This window comes from Cyrtonyx montezumae, unplaced genomic scaffold, assembly GCF_038088225.1.
Source record: "Cyrtonyx montezumae isolate F1298 unplaced genomic scaffold, pur_monq_1.0 scaffold_0, whole genome shotgun sequence".
NCBI lineage: Eukaryota > Metazoa > Chordata > Aves > Galliformes > Odontophoridae > Cyrtonyx > Cyrtonyx montezumae.
The window spans coordinates 23,401,774-23,423,705 of record NW_027071824.1 but is presented as its reverse complement, the minus strand read 5'-3'; the positions used below and the strand labels follow the sequence as shown (position 1 = coordinate 23,423,705).

At 35.3% G+C, this 21,932-nt stretch overlaps 1 protein-coding gene across 9 annotated transcripts in view; it reads left to right on the top strand.

Annotated features, from left to right (window-relative positions):
* RYR2 (ryanodine receptor 2) overlaps window positions 1–21,932 on the top strand; it is a 343,878-nt gene that overhangs the window by 87,654 nt on the left and 234,292 nt on the right. For all 9 annotated transcript variants that reach the window (XM_065730001.1, XM_065729961.1, XM_065729984.1 and 6 more), the window contains exons 2-3: window positions 558–677; window positions 16,248–16,352. In XM_065730001.1, coding sequence (XP_065586073.1) covers window positions 558–677; window positions 16,248–16,352 — 225 coding nt within the window. The remainder of the gene's footprint in view (window positions 1–557; window positions 678–16,247; window positions 16,353–21,932) is intronic.

The following is a 21,932-nucleotide window of genomic DNA, read 5'->3' as shown; positions in this document are numbered from 1 at the left end:
GTATAGTTGGTTTGCAGTCAGCTTGAGGAAGGAAGGATTTGGTGCAGTAGATGGTTAACAAAAATTAAATCTGTCAGGGACTAAAATTAAGTTTGTCAGAAACTATTTTTTTTACCTGGATGTAAACATTCCTGTTGAACTAAATGTAATTACTGTTAGGTAATGATAATTTTGTACTTAAAAGAAAAGTTTCTGGAAAGGGATTCTCCAGCTTCCATTGTAGAACTGGGATATAAATATGGGTCTGCTTCTGTTCTATAAGGATTTTTAACAAGATCTACTATGACTATGTTACTGTGAAGGTTTAGTCTTATAAGATTTGTATTTTATACTTACTGTTTTTAATTGCAAGAAAAATAAATGGAAAAAAACATAAGAATTATAATTTTTTTCATTGTTTTACCCACTTTCTCTAATCAGAGAACAGAAATTAAGCTGAGATTCAGTTCTGCTTGTATTCATGGATAACTGTTTCTGATTTTCAGCGATGACTTTGTATATGCTTCCTCAAATCAGAAGTATAACCACAGTTCTGTATTTTATTTTTTTTTTGGAAGGATGATGAAGTGGTTCTGCAGTGCACTGCAACTGTTCACAAGGAGCAACAGAAATTGTGTCTTGCTGCAGAAGGATTTGGCAACAGGCTTTGCTTTTTGGAATCCACATCAAATTCTAAGGTACAACTGTTTTATATGTTGTGTTTGCAGCAAGAATGTACTTACAATGTTGCAAGCTTTGGTGTGTTGTACACAAACCTGTCTACCGGAATGGATGAAACAAATTTATCAGTTGTGTAATGAATAACTCATTCTTCTTTGAAGTTTAATCAGCTCTTTGTGTCAGCTCTTTGCGTCAGCTCCTTGCCTGTATTCTAGTGCTGGGTTATAGTTTTGGGCTGCCTTTTAAACTTTCTAGCATCAGAAATTCATCCTGCAATGTGCTTGTTATTTTGGTTGCCAGAACTCTCATTAGAGTTCTGGATTGCAACTTTTGTGTACTGTAGTACAAGGACATGCTTGATTACTGTGATTTTTAGGCCACAGGAAAGAGTGATTATTCTACTTGTCTATGCCATTTACATTGATGTGATTATTAGTATAAGTCCTTCTAACTCCCTAACCTGATGTTAGGGAGTTAGAAGTTTTTTTTAGCTTGACAACTTCCATAACATCCCTTTGATTCCCTGGTACATTGCAGAGTAATGCTTCATTTTCTGTCTCATCATTTTGAATGTATTATTCATCACAATAAATTTTTCACTAGGATATTAATGATTCATTGTAATAGCAGAGATCTTGATGAAATCATTCATGCTGCTCTGTTTTAAGTGAATCTTTTAAACAATAAAAATGTGCTGAGATGGAAGAGGCTGCAGTGCTAGTTGCCTGTAAGTTCAGAAAAATCTATTTAATTAATTTATTATCACTTGGTAAATTTGGATATTAAATCTTCAATTTCTCTCACACTATTTAAAACTCATGAACATTCTTGTCTTTAAGAAATACAGTGTAAATTTCAAATCAGTTTCCAGTGCTTGCTTGCACATGCAGTCTTTTCTTGATGAAAAGAAAAGATATTCTACTCATTCTTCATGAGCTTGGGGAAAACAAGCAAGCAAAAGAAAGCCCATGCAGCTCATTCTTGCTTTAATTTTTAAGTGCTGATTGTTCCTAGGATGAGATCATTTAAAGTCATTTGGAGAAGCAAGTACTGAGGGAGCCATAAAACTGCAGTCAACTTTGCTTTAAGGATTTGGTAAATAGGAGTAAATAAAAATGTTTTTCTCCCTTATGTCTTTGGCCATGCAAAGTTACTGTTATATTATTTGAGAGCATAGAAAATATTACAAGAGACGTGGTAATTGGAAAGAGGTTCCAGCAGAGTTTTTAAACCAGTTAAAAATTTATCCGATGTCCTTAAGAATACTTTCTATTTACAATGGGTTACGGTCCACTTTAGTGCAAGCAGTAGTGTTGCATGTGAATCACTGCTAGATATCAAGGGCAAAGTACCAATGTAAGGTTAAATACGTGTAATAGGCATCAGCTGTTGTCCTGGGCTTATATTTTTGAGAATTCCCTATACCATCTCCTGCTTTTCTTAAACATACTTCAGGATGTGACTTCTAGGGGTGTACCTGATTCTTCATTAGTACAGTATTTTGCATACACTTTCTTGCATAGGATCAGTGAATAATTCATACTACAAAAATGGTAGTTGTACTGAAGATATGTATTGATAGGATACTTTGGCAACTACTGACTCTTTACAATCATCCCATTACAACAGTAACTCTGGCAGGCCCATTATGAAAATTACTTAATTAAAGCTGATTCAGTTGAAGTTTGCAACACAAGTATGTTTGTGGAGATATGTACGGATTTATCTCAGCAATGTAAAAATGGCAGATTTTGGAAGTAGCATTCTAACAAAAGTTTGTTCATTATATTTGGAGTAAATTAACAAGCAATTCAATGAGAATTATCAACTAATGTGGGCACAATGTGGGCCCATCTTAGAACCCTCCGGTTCTTTTCTGCAATATTGCTTCTCAGGTGCTCAGACACCAGAGCTGATCTGGTGGTATTGGGCCTCTATACAGCAAATGTATTCCTGATTTGAAATAAGGATTGTATTTGAGTTGTGAAGGGCACAAATGGGCAAGGTTTTGGTTTAGCAGCAGTGGTAGCCTTGGAGAAATCAGTGATTTGTCTTATAGCTGTTCTTCAGAGTTCTACCAGGAAATAATTTCTAGCATTTGCTGATAATGGGTCAAAAGCTACTTAGCAGTTTATTCTATCTTTATTTTGTTTGATATTTTAAAGGGGGAATGCAACTGTGAATTTGCTACATTTAACTTGTAATCGTCATTTATCTATTACTTTAAAGCATATTGCAGCTTTTCATCTGTTGCTCAGTGCACATCATCAAATTCTTCCACATCATCCTGTATCCTCAGGATTAAAATAATGCATAAGATATCATGTCTAAATTTCTTGTAATTTTATTAATGTTAGGCTACTTTAATTCTGAAACAATCAGTTTGATACAAAATATTTGAGTATCTCGTCTATAAAGGTGTGTTAGCATAAGTAAAAAATATATTTTAGTCTTTACAAATGTCAGAGCAATTTTATCTCAGAATGGATGTTTTAGGGATAACTTGTGCTTTCCATATGTGTTAGGAATATTCAATATATAAACCATCAAATGACAAAATATAAAGATTACAAGTTGAAGGCAAACTGTAAAATGCTAGACTTCCTTCTCATCTTATTATTCCAGAAGGTCTTGTTAAAGCTATAGCATATTTTTTTTTAAACAAAAAGAATGTAAATATATTGATGTCAGAAAAACATAGCAAGAAAGAATATAAACCTTTGTTTTGATGATGAGCTGTTATTTTGTTTCATCAGTATTAGTTTTACTTTTAAGTCTGTTTCCTGAGTTCAAGACCATCTCATTTATTAAAACAAGGTTTATGAGTAGAAAAATAGATTTCACTAGATTTTGTGCTACATTTCAAATTAGATTGCTGCTTTTTATATTTAAAGAGATGGCTATTAGGACGATGTCAATTCATTAAAAGATGATGATTTCTGACATAGAAGTAATTTTTCTTTAAATCTTATAAAGTATGGAGTGTTGAAAAGCAAACAGTATCTTAAGAGGTCTCAAAAGTTGGAATCGTAGAATGTCCTGAGTTAGATGGAGCTTACAAGGATCATTGAGTGCAACTCCTGGCTCCACACAGGGCTACTCAAAACTCAAACCTTTATCAAACTAAATGATACCGATCCATGATGCTGAGAGAAATACTCAGCTGTGGGCCAGCCACATATGTGAATGGCAACATAGTTACACCTTTGTAATAGCTTAAGTTTTCTTTTTCCCCTCTTGCTTTTATGGCAGATGATAAACTTACTTAAACCCACGATGGTCAGAGGTATAGAAAGACTGTTACATTTCTTAAAAAAGACTTTTTCTCTTATGCTCCCCATTCGTAACTTGATTTATCAGCTAGAGAGCCAGGAAGTGATCAGCAAAACCCACTCACCGTTTAACAGCCACATATGGCCAGTGCAGTGGGGAATGGAGGCTGACGGTAGATTACTGTGGTGTGAATGAAGACACACCCCCACTGAGTGCTGCTGTGCCAGACATGCTACAACTCCAGTATGAACTGGAGTCAAAAGCAGCCAGGTGGTATGCCACCACTGACACTGCCAGTGCCTTCTTTTCAATTCCCTTGGCCACAGAATGCAGGCCACAGTTTGCTTTCACCTGGAGGGGCGTTCAGTACACCTGGAACAGTTTACCCCAGGGGTGGAGACACAGCCCAACCATTTGCCATGGTTGATCCATTGGATTAGGGTGGTGCTCCCGGGCACTTACAATACATTGATGATATCATTGTGTGGGGCAACACAGCAGAGGAAGTTTTTGAGAAAGGAGAGTGAGAACCAAAGGCCTTATGCTAAACGCATAAACCACCCATTGCCTTAATCACCGTTTTTAATAACCCATTGTATCTTTCAATTTTACAAGAAGCTGGTGTGTGATAGGGGATATGATAAATCCACTCAATGTCATGACAGCTCTCAGCAATCTGAACTTGAGAGTCTGTGATTCTGTGAAGGACAATATGGTGATGAAAAAATAGTCCTCTTCCCCTTCTTTTTAATTTTTGTGAGAGAGGTTCAGTGTGTGATCGTGTGGCTTAAATCTCTTACCCTAAGATGAGAAATTACAGTGCTGAGACAAGAGCTGAAGAGCTTTGTATGCTTTAATCATTCTGTTTGTAAAATGTGGAAGGATGGGAACTGAAATCTGAAAGCCCTTTGTACTGATAAGTTGTTTCTTTTTCTGCCAAACGCCCATTGTTTTAGGTTTTTCTTTCTTTTTCTTTATTGTTACTTTTTAAAATCTGTTTGCTTTTAGCAAGTGGATGAATCATCATGAGCTGGATTGACATCTATGTTGGAAAGGTGGGTAGGGAGGTTGGAGAAGGGTAGTCACCTGGCACAGACGTTACAAGCAAGTATGATTTTTTCAGTGCTCATACGAGAAATTTCCATGTCAAATTCCATACCGAGGTGACATCCTGAACTGTGGGCAGGGGCACTGGTCTTGAATCTTGTACTCTGATTGCCTTTGAGAGAAAATCTTTTATGCCTTTAAGAGTCTAAGGTCTAAAGGCATGTGATTTTAGATATTCTTACATTATATAAATTATTTACTATGTTTACATATTCTGGATTCCATTTTTACCTCTTTTAATTCTTGTTCAAATCTGGATCCTAAATACAAGAGATGTAGCCATATCTACCAGATTTAGTTATTCTTAGATTTGATTTTACAAGCATAACTACTTCCTGGGATTGAAAATACATAATTTAAATAATTTAAAATGACTGTGAAATATATTTATAGTTCTTTTTGAAGACTTTTTTTTTGCATTATGAGTTTTAATAGGGATTCAAGTCAGGTGTGAGATTTTGATTTAAATTATAGTGTTCTTCCATGAAGTGTTTACTCTTCGAACTCTGCATGTTGACTGCCTTCTTCTCTTACTATTGCCAGATGTATTTGGAATTCCACATATTAGTAGAGTGGACATCTTGCTTGTGTAATAATTTGTACATACCTGTCTAAGAATACAATTAGGAGCTGTATACAGCATTTGTGAGCCAAGAAAGGCTTATTTTGGTTACACTGTTTTAATTGTAAATAGTGTAGCTCACCTCTGTATTTTAGATATAGAACAGATGCAGCTTTAGTAAGGGAAGACTTACAAAAATAGGTTGTGTTGCATGTCTTGATTTCTGCCTGCTTCCTCACCTCAGGCACTCCCTGCACTGTGCCAGAGAAGCCCTGCTCCTCTGTGAGATACCTTGACAGTAATTGGCAGTGATTCTACCCAATAGCTAGAGAAGGTGCTCTCTTTTCTCTGGTATCATGAACAATTTTGATGATTTTAAGATCCTCAGCTGGACAATGAGTGAGAAGAGAGAAATTTATATGAAACTTTCTGATTGATGGATCACGTGTGCAAATAATGATTTTCACTTGCCTGCTTTGATAAGTCTATGTTAGATACTTAATTACAGTGTAGCATTCAAATGGCTGGAGTGTTAAACTGATAAAATTCTACTTCTGATGTTTCTCAACACTAAAAATACACAGCTATTCATCAGGCTGTGAAAGACAAAGGTCAAGTATTCATGGGTATAAGACAGCAATACAATAGTGCTATGCCTTTGCATCATATGAGAATTTGGGCTAGCATTAAGTATAACACAACTTAGCACTTTTGCATTGCCATCTGTAATGCAGGAAATTTTTTTAGAGAAGCGAACAAAATGCATGATATCTTGCAAGGTATCGTGGACAGTAAATAATAGTATATCCCATTTGAGAAATATTATTCTTCTCATTCTTCAGACTGTACCTTTTGTTGCAGATACGTGGTATTTGATATGCAAGTGTTCTTTTGAAAATAATGCCTCCAATTTTATTATGTTGGCCCACAATTTCAGAGGCTGAGTTGGTGTATAGCAGTAGAGGCTGAATCTTCCCACTGATATTCTGTCACATTTTGTTGCCACGTGACAGACAGCAGCAGAGAGGTGGTATGACAAAATGTCATCTGACATGGAAGTGTGCATGAAGCAAAGGAGTGGAACTGGATTCCTCCATGTGGAAAAAAATGGCACACCAATGATTGGCATTATCGATGCTTGCTGAGTGTTTGTGGAGATCAAAGTGTGGATGCAAAGCTCAGTGAGGTGGTGAGTGGTGCATTTTGGCAGTGACGACAGCAGCAGTGAGTCATCACTGGTGCAGGTTCTTATGAGCGCAGCATACATGGTCTGTTCTCTGCTGGTGAAAATGTGTAGCTAATGGTGGTGACTACTTAGAAAATACTGTTTTGTAGCTGAGAATTTGTTCTATCAAACAGTATTTTACTCTTTGTTGTAGTTTACATGAAAATAAATAGGGGGCATTACTTTCAGAGCATAAGTGCAGACAGGTGTGGATTATTCTGATCTTACAGAATTATTCATTATTGAATCCACTATTATCAAAGATATTGAATTTAAGCATAATGAGGCCCTATTTACTACTAAAAATAAGTGAAAGCTCTTCACAAATGTGAATTTGCTTTTTGTGTCACACCCACTTATTTAATACTTTAAAGTATGATATTACTGTAGATCAGTTCCCTGTGGAATTAGGTTTGTTTAATAGAGATATTTGTGATTTGTTATTAGTGATTTAAAAGCCAGAGGTGCTTACCCAATGCTTTTTAAGTTATATGGTATTTGGGATTTTTTTGTTTGTTTTGGTCTAAGAATATTTTAGAAATATTGAAGACTGTTATCAATACAATACTTAAAAAGAAAAAAAAAATCCAACAAAAAGCCCTCAGGCTGTGTAAATATGCTTGTGAACTGCATGACATACCACCTAAAAATGCAGCTCTAGAACCTAAAAGACACAATCCTGTTGATTTTAGTGTTAAGAATTAGATAATCTTAATGCTCTAAGTGATGACAGTGTATGAAAACATAGTATGTATGATGATGGGTGCATACATTATATCTGTTATCAGCTTATCAATAAAAGACAAATTTCAAATTCTCCTTTTATTTTTGTTTTCTTGATATGTTTCAGACTGTTTGGAACATAAGCTATCCAACAAGAAAGGTAAACCAAAGCTGTATAGTTTTTTTTTTTTTTTTTTTTAATTTCAGAAGCAAATAATGAATCATAACTTCAGCAGTTTAAAAGTTATTTTGCAACTTGCTTCAGTAGTTAATTCTCTGCTTAAAAGAACAATAATATTGAAATATTTACAGAAACCTGATGATGGTAGTGAATGTAGTGTTTTTTCTATTTAACGTAGCAACGTATGGAATTCAACTTTTGACAAAGTAAATGAATAAGATCTGAAAATCTCATTAAATAAATTTCCCTTTAGAACTACCTATTTCTGCTACGTTTTTAAACTTCTCATTTTTTTTAAAGATGAAAATATAATAAGAAGCAGATGAAATGCTGGACAATCTCAGTTGAGATACTGCTGTGAAAATAACAACATGATGTAAGAAGGTCAGCTGTGGAGTGGAATCTCAATTGATTTAGCAAGCTTCTGAAGACCTATCAGTTTGCTAAGATTTGTCTTCTGAGTCCTACCCTTTTTAGTAGTTTTCCTTTGAAAAAGGAATTCTGTTATTATTGCATGATGGCTTTATCTATTTGCAAGTAATATTTAAGTATTGCAACTCTTAATAATCTTAGTAATTCCTTAATAAACCTTTATACAGTAAGTGCTAAAGGTTGGAAGCAGATTATTTCTCCACTAAATTATTCTAATTGTACAAAAAATAATGTAAACCCTTGAAAATTAATGAAGTGATACAAAGAGGGAATCCAGAATATTAAGACTTCTTTTTGATAGGAGTTCTCATTTGCTGTATGATTCTTGTTTCAGGAGAGGCACAAGCAATAGTTGTCCAACGTGAGCGCAACCACAGCATTTCAAAGCTTGCTGTGTTGCCTTGCCTAGCTTATCAGATATAACAGGGTTACGTTATGACGCATTCCACTACTTTTTAAATATTTTCTCTGATGGGCTTATAGCAGTATGTGTTTTGGCTGTAAAAGTGAAATAGTTACAAAGCAGAATTTAAGTAGTTTAATATTTGGTTGAGAACCTGAAAACCTGTCAGCTTCCGAATTCCTTACTGTTCAAGCCAAGAACACATAAGACAAATACTTATTTCGAACCCTTTAGACAAATGTTTAAAGTGGAAGTATTAAGTTGGGAAAATGAGTGAATCAAATGGAAGAGTAGTAAGCTATCTGTTTATTTGAGTGCTGATTTGCAAGAGTCTTCTGGTTTCATCATGCAACTTTCCCAAGAAAATTGGGGATAAAGATTTGTCCTTTTACAACAGTGAATGCCATAACTTGCTTTCAGGAGCTTAATTGCACCATTCAATTAAGGGTGTTAGTTTATCAATACTCTGGATTGAAAGGGGGAAACTGGGCAAGTGGAAAGGAATGAGAGGTTGAAGCCGTATGCTTTGTGCCTTCATGCTTGAAAATCAAATACTGTGCTAATCAAATGCTAGTTATTAGTGGTGGGTGACAGAGAGGTGCTGGTATAAACAAATATAGGCATAACTTTAGTTTCTTAAGTAAAAGTACATTTACTCTGTTTAGTATTTAAAGAAGAAAATCACCAGATGGTTAAAAATAATTACTTATATATATAAATAATATTTAAACTGTATGTATAAATGCAGAATGTTGGAATTTGGACTGCTTTTCCTGGGTTTTACTTAATTTTCCTTTCTGTATTTGTTTCTGAACTTTTACTGTTTAAGAGTCTGTGGGTATAAAATGGTGAACTCACAGCTGACAACAAACCACTTTGACACTTCTAATTCATTTTCTCTTAAGGGAACCATTCTTATACAATACCTGGAGGACAGGTATAAAGGCATAATGCTGTGGGAAATCACATGCAATGTGTAGTTCCCATTCTATCTAATATTTCTTATAATTAATTAGCATAATATGTGCTTCCTCTCTATCTCTTTTGGCTTGGCTTTTCCAAATACCATTTACAAGCTAAAAGGAATTTCACTGCTCCCTGTGTCACAGCACAAGAATTTTATAAAGCAGGGTTGTTTGCATCTACTTCTTTGCTGCCTTAGCTCTTCTGGTTGGGAAGCTGGGTGAACAGAAGAGGGCTGAAGAAAATGTTCTAATTAATTGAGTGGGACAGTTCTCACAGAAAGAGATAATCTTGTAAATATAAGTTCTTGGTAATACCTAATCAATGCTTTTGGGGTTTAGTTGTCTCTTAACTTCCATTCAGTTATGAAGAGTACTTTATGGTTCCAGGTATTTGTACTTTTATCTTGGCACGTGTACAGAGATTATAAATGTTGCCTTTCCATGAGAACTGGCTTTTTAAATACTACTAAAAAAAATATACAATATGAATGTCACTGGGCTGATTTCAAGAGCTTGATTAAATCTTACTTTAACAGTCCTGTAAACTCCTGTCCTGCATCTGAATGTCTTTTAATGATAGCAATGAGTTAGGAGTTTCAAGTTTGCTTGTCACTTCTGAGTATTGATCAGTTCTAGCTGTAAATGAAATATTTATACCTTATGATAAACAAGAAAATTATCAAGGGAAATGTGAATGAAAGTCAATGACAGCTATCATTAAAACAGCTTTAGGTGATGTAGGATGAATTACTTAGGATATATTAGGAGACATTAAATGATGAAGGTATGTATTATTTGTTAAAAGATGCAGCAGGGACATTTATTTCTGTGTATGAGGAAAAATGCCAAAACTCTGTTGTTTTGACTGCTGTGTGGAACTAGTTAAAAAGGAAAGTACAGAGCATAGGGATTTGCATGAGGAGGATTAACAGAGGTTCTAGGAAGCAAACAGATACTACTTGCAATATGAAGTCTGAAAGGATCTGCCAAGAAATCATGTGTGCCCAGAGTGTTCAAAACAAGCTCAGTTATAACTGTGATTAACCATACATATGGAAATGAAAATAAGCTTAATCCTACTCTTTAATGCCAGAGACAACTTCATTTGAAGTTGTTTTATCAAAGCCATGGAAGAGAAGAGCTATTTAAAAACAACTGTAGTACGACCACACAAATATTTATTTTTAATTCTTGTCATTATTTCTAAACCAATTCACTATTTGAAAATTCTAAGAACACAAATTTACCAGCATTTATTTATGGCTTGTATTCTTCCTAAGCGAGAAATGCCTGTTAAATTCACTGAAAATTCAGCTGAACTTCTTGCCTGAGTACAGTTCAGTACCACTTGTCATTCCAGCTGTTTTCAGTTTTCTGTCTTAAAGTAGAATAATTTAGAACAATGTGAGTTCCATTTCAGATACTGGTGTTGGAGGAAAATCATGAGTTGGTGGAAACAATAATTGCTGTGGAAAAACATGTGGGCACCTTTGGGAACAACACTGCTTGTTGGTTATATTTTGTGCCTCAGTTGAAGACAGACATGGAAACTTGCCATTACAGATTGCTGAACTTGAGAGAAAACACGTAGGTTGCGTTTGGTGGGAGACTTAGAAAGCATGCCACATGATGCAGCTAAATAATTCCTGCCATGAACTTACTTGCTTCTTTTTATTCTGCTTCCTTTTCATTCAGGTTTTAAAGGAATAGTTTTTTTTTTTTTGTTGCTTAAATTTTCAGAAGTTCTGTCTCACTGCAGTCTTAAACTGATTATAGTAGATTTTCCCTACTTCCGTTTTTCTCCTCAATCCAATATCCTCTCTCCTTTGCCCCTGAAATGACCTGAAATTATTTCATGCTTCCTATTAGTAAATAAAGCACTGTAATTCTTTTATGTGTCGGAAAACAGGATTTGTTGTTGTTAAAGTCAGAATCAGTTGCCAGAACTGACTTGTCGCTTTCCTTTATTTTCTGTTACATTTACTTCTGTAAAATGAGCTAGATGTGTATTAACTTTAGAAGGAAAGCATGTTTACAGTTGGTCAAGAGAAAGGGAACATTTTCAGAAATGTAATAACATATGAGGTTTCAGTAGATTAAAATTTATTCAGTTCAACCTTACAGATGTAATATGTCATTGCAAAATGATTTGCTTCTTACTTTTCTGAATATGCATCTCATGAGATACTAATCTTGAAGGGTGACGATGGTACCTAATGAAGTTAAAGGAGAAATAAAAGTAACCGTGAGCTGAGGGAAAACAACTACGAAATTTTCAAAGAATTAGGTAAAGAAATAAAGCCGAAAGTAAAGCTGCTTATTCTTAGGGATGGAATTATGTTTGCTGATAATATGTAATATTCTTCAGTTCTGTACTAATCTTTATGTGGCAGAAATTCTGTTTACATTTGCAGGATCATATTAAATGAGTGAAAGTCATATGTTATTGTGGGTTTTTAGCACTGTGTGATGCTCAGGGTAATGATAGGGAGACTGCATTTTAAAACAGCCTCTTACTTGTTATCGTACTAGGTTATGCTTGTAAATAATAATTTACTGAAAACTGGAAAAGTGCATAACTGAATGGATCCAGTATCCATGAATAATTTGTGGATTGGATTACAGTTACAAATATTTTATAATAACATTTCAAAAGCTTTGCTCGTGACACCTTTTTAATAAAGGATATGATTATCTAATTTGCAAATCTGCCTTCCATGAAGTAAAACATAATTTACTATGCAAATATTAGTACAGAAAATTAGTGTACACAGGAAGAGCAATGATCTCTAAATTTTTCTAAATAGTCTAGTAATTACCTTAGAAGCTTTAATAACATCATATGAGAATTATGTTACTATTTTTTTATTTTGTTGACTGTAAGGTACTGCTGCAAACAATGAAGTGTGAATAGAAACAGTTAATAGTAATTATTTTTCTTCTAGCATTGCTGAACCTTCTTTTGAAGTGTTAAGTACAGATCCTAGTTTACTTGTTACATAACCTATTTTTAATCAAGCTGCTTACTTGATAAAGAAGGTAGAAGATGAGAAGGTGTCAAAATGTAGACAATTGACAAATGACAAATTAATGATTAATTATAGTAATTAAACCACTGCAAATGTTCAGCTGTTTACAGGTTGCTTTGGTATTCGTTAAAAGTATGCATCAGTGCATGGTTGTTAGACAAACAGCAAAACATTTTGAAACTTTTGATAATGTAGTAGTGTATTTATATTCTGTCAAAACATTTACAAAGCAAAGTACTTAATCATTGAACTTGTCTGCACATCTGACTTGTCCTCAGAGAAGCCTGTTATTGCAAACTTGCTGCTATAGCTTCTCCTTGCAGCCCTTGTTCTCACTTTCTGGGCTGGAAACTAAATATACAAGATTTTTAAGAAGGTCTTTTCTCTGTAAGGAATGTTAGGCTGCCATATGCACCACAGCATGCCTTTAATATTAAGTATTCCATCTGCCTGTGAGATAACATGAAAAGCAAGGCAAACAATCTGCAGATTATCATAGACTGCAAGTGCTTTTCTTTCCTTTTTAACAACCAAACAAAACAAACCCTTCAATTTCTGGTGATATACCAGCTGGAGATCTCACTTCCTAAGCTCATAGCTTTAAAAACGTCACCATTAACGTAGTCTGGATTGACATGGGCAGAGCTGTAACTTTCTGAGCTAAATATATTGTCAGTCCTGAATGTGGTGCTTCTGTCCCAGCTATGCCAGTGCTGCAATTATTGTAAACAGAGTGCAGCCATAGCTTGGATTTTTCATTGAGCGGTTGTGGGTGAGGAACTGCTGGACAAGAGAAGTATGATTCACATGCTCATTGCTGGTATCAGTAGATGCATTAGCCCTCATCTCAGAAGAAGCATCCACATCACTCCCTGAAGGGCCACAGTGTGGCTTGGCACACATACAGTGGAGCTGAGGCACTGCTCCTTGCCTGTGGAAAAAAGAACTGGGTCTAACATTTTGCTAGACTCTTAACAGGAATTTGCCTCTTTCACTTTATTAAAGCAAAACGATTTTATATGCCTTGTCTTTATTGCTCTTGAGCTGTTCAAAATGTACATTACCTGCTAGGAGACTAGCTGCAAAATGTTCTCTGGGACTTCATTTCTCAGATTTAACGTGAAGAGGAGAAAATGCTTATGGCTTTGTTGAATGTAAAGGAGAATGGAACTGATGAAGGAGGAGCTGCCTGGTTGTGATGGTTTGATTACTGGGAAAAATGATGGAGGATTTTTCCATCTTTTAGCACAAATAAACTGTAGGGAAAATTAGTACTAAACGTTTTGGTAGTTTACAGAATTTTATGGGAGATACGTGTTATGCTAGGAAAAATCTTACTGTAAATGATGGCAATAACAGTTTAGGAGCATTGTTACAGTTAATTTAATATAAATTGTAACCAAGCACATACAGAAAATATAGCCTTGGGTCATTTATGAGCTGAGTAACTGTTTTTATCAATCTTGCTTGTTGAACAAGTTCTCTCACTGAGAAGAACTTTCTGTAATGGAGAATTGTACTCATGTTTATTGAGTAGAAACAAGACCTTGCAACCTGCAGTCTTTGAATGCTGTCTTTCCTTTTACCTTTGTAAAAAGGTAGTTCTTATAAATTTAATGACTTACTTTTTGGCTTAGTGCTAGTATTGAGAGGACTGTTATCATATATGATTAACCACTTAAAAAAAATATGGTAACAAGAACACTAAAAAGTAAGTTGGGGTATGATTCCTAGAGGAGTTAGCTAGTTAACAATATTTTATATACATGTATTGCTGAATAAATAAGTAGAACTCCCATGCAAAAGAGGGTACTTTTTAAATGTTTTTGCCATAAATAAATATAAGCTTTATTTTAAATTTATTTTACAGAAATATAAATAGTGGAAGGTAAGGTAATGTTTATTGGTTACTAAATGTGCTTAAGTTACTGTAAGGTTAGGATGAATGAACCACAACATAAGAAGCTCCTTTCAGTGTGAGGTAACTTAAACTAATTTTTTTCTTTTTCTAATTATAGAAAAAAAAGGGGGATGGAGTTACCTTTTACAGTTTAGTGTTGGAGGCTTTGGAAGAGGCCTCTTCAAACTGTGCACAATTTGAATGCGTGCACGTTTACGACTTAGTAGAAAGCATTCATGGTGTAAACAAAGCAAAAAAAATTTGATTTTCAGTAAGAAGTATTTCTATACTAAAATGCGCAGCTAACATGAGAATGAAAAGATGAAGAACGTTGGAAGAGCTTCTGAAAGCAAGAATATGTGTGTAGGAGTTGCAATTTTTTCTATTAACACATGAAAAGATAAGATCCCCACATACAGTCTGTTTTTCCTTTGTTATTTTGTAACTTAGACATTCCCATTACAAGCCTGTTAGGATTTTATTATCAATTTCTATGATTGTCTGGATGATCAGCTTTTGAAAGCTCAATATATATTTTCTTTTTCAATCATGAGAAATAAAGTTTTTATTTTACAAGACTCTCTTGATTTAGCCCAGGTGGAATAAAATATGGAGAAGCATACAGTACTGCAAGGCTGTGAAGGTAGTGGCTTAGCCCTGGCACTCACTGACTTATGCTTCTGCTACAGAAAATTCATTTTGACCTGGAAACCATTGCAAGGATGTAATCTTGCTGCTATCAGTAGTCTAAAGATTGAATTTTGTCTCCTTTGCTTTCCATCCACTTTTGAGGCTGAGAAAAAATGTGCAAATGGAAAAGGAAAGCTAAAATGAGGAAAATAATTAAGGAATTTCTAATGAATGACAATTAGCATTGTGAGGAAGACTTTGCTTCAGCAAACATCTGAAGTGCCCAGGCTTGCAGACACACACAGTGGTGTCCATTTACCTGTGGTTGAACTTTTCAATGTTTTCACTGTTATTTTGACAGTAATTTCTGCTTTTGTCTGTGTTATATTTTGCATTCACTGCTGTCAACCTTCTAAAAGCTTTCTAAAGATAGAAATGTGGCTCTTCTTAACTTTACTTCCATTATAAAATAACAGTGCCTTGCTGGTGCAATCATGAAAGAAATTGAGTTGAAAGGAATCTTGGAGAGATCCTGCCCCCTGTTCAGAGCAGGTAACCTTCTAATCTGAGGAATATAAATGAGTAATTATTTGAGCTCTGAAGTTAGTTGAGACTGCTTTTGGAGCATCTTCCAGACGAGTTTTGAATGCCTCTGAGGGTTGAGATTTCATTAGTTTTTGTGGCCTTTGATGCTATTTTCTAATCTCAGGATGATTTTTTTCTTCCCCTGATATGTAATTGTAATTTTCTTCGGTACAAATTATTTCAGTGATCTTTTTTTCTTTCATGAGGATCTCCAGGAAGAGCCTGGCTCCATTTTTCCCTGTAAATTGCATAGACTGATAAAGATCTGCAGGATTTCCCTTTCCTCTTGGAATGGGTGCTCCAGCCAATTACGATGATCCTCTGCAGAACTCACTGCAGCTTGCTGGTGTCCATTTCATAGTAGGAGGACCCAAGCTGGATCCAACACCACAGAATGATTGCTTCTTCTTTCTGGCTGGCTAAGTCTTAGATCTTGCAGCTCAGTGTGTGGTGATGGCCTCAGAGATGTAGCAGATCTCTTGGATTTGTTAAAATTAAGGGAAATTAGGAGATTTTGAAACTGGTATTCAGCAGACCTGTCACTAATGTAATATTATTATTCTTCCATCTAGAATGTGCCACCTGATTTGTCCATCTGCACCTTTGTGCTTGAGCAGTCTCTGTCAGTACGAGCCCTGCAGGAAATGCTGGCTAACACAGAGGAAAAGGCAGAAGGGGTAAGTTATTAAATCTTCTCTGTATTTTTTCATCTTGTAAAATAAGACTTTTTTTTTTCTCTGTAACACATTTTTGTGACTGACGCAAGCTTCTAGTGTAACGAATTGCTTACATTTAAACTTCTTCCTTTCCTACAGGAATAGTCTGATTTTGTGAAATTCTGAACATTTGAAGCTTGCACTGGAGCTTGCCAGTATTGTAAATACCTAACCTTTTCAATGTGTTGCAGATCAGTCTAGAGTTACAGAATGTTTTTATTCAAAATTCTACATTATGGGAAATATGAAGATGGATCATTTGTTTAGAACAGTTAAGAGTTTTGATGACTTCTAACTGTATCAAGTGAGGTTGTCAGTTAGCTTTAAAATGACTTTTGGTACGTGCTGTAACTCAGGTGTACAAACGAAAATGTAGTGTGAGTAAGCCTCAGTGGGAACTAACATGTTTTTGCTCTCTGGAGAAGGAAAGATACAGGAGTAACAATAATTCTGTTTGACTAGCAAATAGCTATTTATGCATAAATCATATTAGTATTTTTTTCTTGCTTGTGTAATTAATTTGATTTACAATGATGTAGTTTATTGTTCCACATACATGCTGTATTATATGAATGCTGTGGTCCAACCCAAATCCTTTAAACAGTAAGTGAGGAAGACTGACACAGGTGTTTTGGCTATAGGCACCAAGGATTAATCATGTCTCATTCACTCAAGAAAGATGCCAAAAGAGCAGCTCTGGTATCTAAAATAACATCTGATGATTGATAAGTTTTGTGAGAAGTAGTAATTTGTGCTACATGTGAAGCGCTGTACCTTTTTGGAGCAGTGTCAATTTTTAGTTGGATCAACACTATTTTCTGTAACTGCAGGGAAAAAAGTATAGCACCTCCTTGAAGAATTGTTATTGCAATCTGAATTCAGTGTGAGTTCAGTTTTTAGTGGAGAGAATTCTGAAAGCGGAGATCTTTTCAGTCCTCCATTACTTTTCTTTCCAATAGAAATCAATTCGTTTGATGTGCTCACTGACTGCAGATTTGGGTGCCACAACATCAAGACATAAAACTTAATAGGAGACACCTAAAATTCCAGCTCCCTTTCCATGGGTAGGGCTGCCACCCACCAGCTCAGGCTACCCAGAGCCTGATCCAACCTGCCCTTGAACGCCTCCAGGGATGAGACATCCACAGCTTCTCTGGACAACTTGTTCCAGTGCCTAGCCATCCTCTGAGTAATAAATTTCTTCTTAACATCTAACTTAAATTTCCCTTAATTTTTCCTATCTGCCCATGAAACAATACACTCCTGTCCCTGCTTATTAGCTCCCTTCAAGTACTAGAAGGCCATGAATAAGTCTCCTTGTAGCCTTCTCTTCTCCAAGCTAAATGTGCCCAGCTGCCTCAGCCTTTCTTAATAAGAGAGGTGCTCTAGCCCTGCAGTGCTTTGGCCATGTTTCAGGTAGAAATACCAGGTTTTGCAAAATTCTCCACCGAGTTACTGTTTGTATTGTGACTGTAGCAGAACTTCGGAAGAAAAAAGCTATCTAGATGTATTTGACATGGAAAAACAGCAGGTGTTTTCTAAACCTCAGTTGCTTAAAGAAATGATTTGACTTAAATGTCTAAAACTTTTTGGAATCATCCTCAAGTAATCATTTTGAAATATATACAGAGATATATAATTTAAAATGAATGAAAGGTAAGGTAGCCCTCATAAAGGCGTAATGGTAGTAACTCCTGATGAGGTGTGTTTCAAATGTATTTTATTTTCTAAACATCGGTAAAAATGATTTATTTTTAAATGATAAATATGTGTATTAAAAACTGCTACTATCTATACTTGACTAAGTGACTAGCTTGAACTTTCATACTGTTCAGCATGTTTATTACTTTATTACTGAATGAGATCTAAGTTGTTTTGGAAATTATCTGAGAAGATGCAGGAAATTAAATTAGCTTGGCATTTGAAGGATATTTTGTATGAATTTGTGATTGTTCATTTACAGTATCTTTATTTTGTCTAGAACAGAAACCTTTTAAACTACTTAAAAACTTTTGATTTGTGAAGCTGTACTTGCTTGGCTTTGTGTTTTCTGAAATGTATTCGACAGTCTTATGATATAAATAACATACTATTCGTTTGCTGTGGTAGATCTTTTACATTTCTGCATGATAATTCTTGTAAATGAGGTCATTGAGATCTGAAGTATCTCGGTTGTATGTTAAATGCCAACAGCTAGTGAATAGACTTTATGTATCTGAATTAATAATAATAAATACACATGATATATGATTTATTTTAATTTTCATTTCTGTTGTACAACTTAATGTGCACAAGACATGTTATATTACATGTTTTCACTGAAGTGATAGAGAACTCATTGTAATTTTGATTGTTTATGGAATCTCCAAATTTTTCTGCCAGCATTCTTTTCAGTTTGGTCTATCAACGACCAATGGGTGCCATGTTGTCTTGATTTTCTTATTGTATTATCCAGACAAAGCAATAGCAGGAGCACGGAGGGCAGATGCCCATCTGGGAGAGATCTTCCTGAGCTCCAACTTGCTGCATTGTGCTGTGTCCTGCCAATGTGAAGCGTGTGCATGGACTTTTCTTCCTCAGGCATACGTAGAAGAGCATGAGACTGCTATTTTTTTTTTGTAACATCTTTTTTCTTTCTTTTCAATTTTAGCAGCAAATTGTGCGTGAAGTTCAATTCCTTCCCCAAGGGACTGGCTTCATACTACATGAGTTGGGTACTAGTAACAATCAGCTGAATGTGTTGAAATGTTGTATTTTTCTATGGAAATAGTGTTTTAATGATTCTTGCAGGAGAGATGTCCTAGATTTGCTTAATCTATATTGAGCCAGGTTTTTTTCTCTATTGTTTCAGTGGCCAAATGCATTGAAAAGCAGCTTTTGATAGCTTACTAGGAAAAGAATACTGCTGAGCTAGGGATCCCTTTGCATGTCATTTGTAGCAAGAAAATGAAGGTATAAGTAATTACAGTTTCTCTGTTTAGAATGACACTGTATGCTGGTCTGAAAGTAATTTCTCCTATTTTACTATGGTGTCTGATGGTGTCAGAGGCAGATATTGGTGGTATGGAAGTAGAGGTTGAACCTTCCCACCAATGTTATGTTACATTTTGTTGCCATGTGACAGATGGCAGCAGGGAGTCAATGTGACAAAATGGCATCTGACATCCAAGTGCGAAGCAAAGGTGTGGAATTCCCTGATGAGGAAAAAATGGCATTTGTTGACATTCACTGATACGTAATTAGTTTGTGAAGACCAGAGAGTGGACATGAGCTCAGTGAGGTGGTGGGTGGTGTATTTCAGCAGTGGTGACAGCAGATTTTATTAGACTCTTGCTCATTGCTGATGAAAATGCATTGCTAATGGCAGTGACTATACAGTGTTTTGTAGCTGAGAATTAGCCCTATCAACTTGTGTTATGTTCTTTACAGCCTTTACATAGAAAAAGATGGCCCTCAGTTCACTTAATATGCCTGAATTTTGTTTAAATTTATTCAAAATAATTAATATGAAATCCTATGTTACTCTCCTGCAGATTGATTTTAGTTGACATATTGACTTATGAACTCTTCTATGTGTTTTTGGTTTGTTTCTTTTTTGTATTTTTCCCTTTAGTATTTGCGTAGCAGCTGTTCTTAGCAACTACTTTATACCATTGAAATTTCCTATGCTTTACAGTTTTGTCCCAGGCATTACCTGGCTGACAAGGAAGATGTAAAACACTGTCAGTGCTTGTATTAATTCTTAAGGAATGTTTTTACATGATTTTTGGAAGGGGTATTAGGAAAAAAGTGAAGATACCTTATTTCACATTTTCTACCTCAGGGAAGAAATGTAAGTGCTTTTAATGAGTGTTACATGATGACTTTGTACCAGATGAATGCGCTGCAATTTCTCATTTTACTCATTGCCTGATTAATTTCACTGGAGCGATTAGCATGGAGCTTGTAGTACGGACCTGTAAGTGGACTTTTGTTTGCAACTTTTGGTTGGTTGGTCCAGAAACCCACCTCATGATGAGTACTAGTCCTGAAAACAAAGTTGTGCAGATGTGCAAAATAATTTTATTAGAACATTTGAACAGTGTTGCAATGAGTTTGAACACAGAGATAACTGCAGCCGATTCAGTTCTGCATGAGAGAGGTGGAATGGAATAGTGCTTTGGTTAGACAATGGGGCAGTGGTGTGAAGATGACCCAGCCTTTCCCAGGAACTGCAGTTTTACACAGCTTCAAGGTAGGTGATGCACAGAATCTGAAACAAGAGTTGCTTTAGGTTCTAAGTGCACCTAGAAAAGTAAAATATCCGTACAAAAAGCACCTATATCAAATCTAATGGTGTTCATGAAGCTGCCAGTTTGATGTAGTGAGCTGCAATGAAGACTGCTGAGAAATATGTGCAGAGAGATTAGTAGAGGTAGCTCAAGGTATGTAGCGAGTCCCTCAGTTTGTGTGAGAAAATAGGTGGATTGTCTGCTTCTCTGCTTTTTACCAGTCAGTTCCCTTAGGTATTATCCCCTTGCCATCTGTAATCTCTAGCTAGTTAATGATAATAAATCCTTGCAGCGTACTAATGCCATGTGTAAAGATTCCCTACGAAGTCCTGGAATATGTGATGTTTGTTTTTTTTTTTACATACAAATTTTAAGTATAGAGAAATTGTAAATAAATTTTTATAATTTGTTGCAGTAGTATTGTACTGAATTACATTTTGACAAAGTAAAAGATAAACCCCTCAAACTGAAAAAATATTGCATGTTATTCCAGAATGCTGAAGATTGTTTTGCTGTACAATCCTATGTAAAACCAAAGTTATTTTTCTAATGCTACTGAGTAATCCTCTAAAGCAATCAACACCCTAAGTCTTTAACCAGGTCAGTCTAGCTAAGAAATTACTATCCAGCATACAGATCATAATTGATCATTGTGTTTTTCCTTGTTTTGTATGTTTTTTTTTTACCTCAAGACTAACTTGTCCCAATGCAGAGGTCTCAGAGATGTGTATGTAACTGATGGAAGCTATACACAGAATGTGAAATAATGTTAGTCAAGCCCTAGACTTCTTAAACTCAACACTCAGATTTGTGTATTTTCATTTTAGTGAAAGACTCTGTGCTTTAGTCTTCAATGTATTTCATCTGGAATATTGTAAAAATTAAATTAATATTTGTGAGATTAGTATAACAGTAATTAGTACCGTGATTGATGACATTTAATCATTATGTTTTAAAAACAGTTTTTTAGATGGGTATCCAGTACAATGGTTGCATACAGAACTGGGATGATATAAAATAATAAATAACCACTCCATATATTGAATGAGGCAGAGTTCATATTAAAAGTGTAATGACATACTGTGGAAGGCTATGTTTTGAAATCATCATATGAATGGATTGAAATTAAGGTTTGTGGGTAACTTGTCATTTTCTGTCTTATTAGTGTTCGTTTTATCAGTGAGATTATTTTGTAAAATTTAGCGTTATTCTCTTGAAAATGCCAGGCCTGATGCTTTGTTTAGATAAAAGGATTTTTAAGAAGAAATTG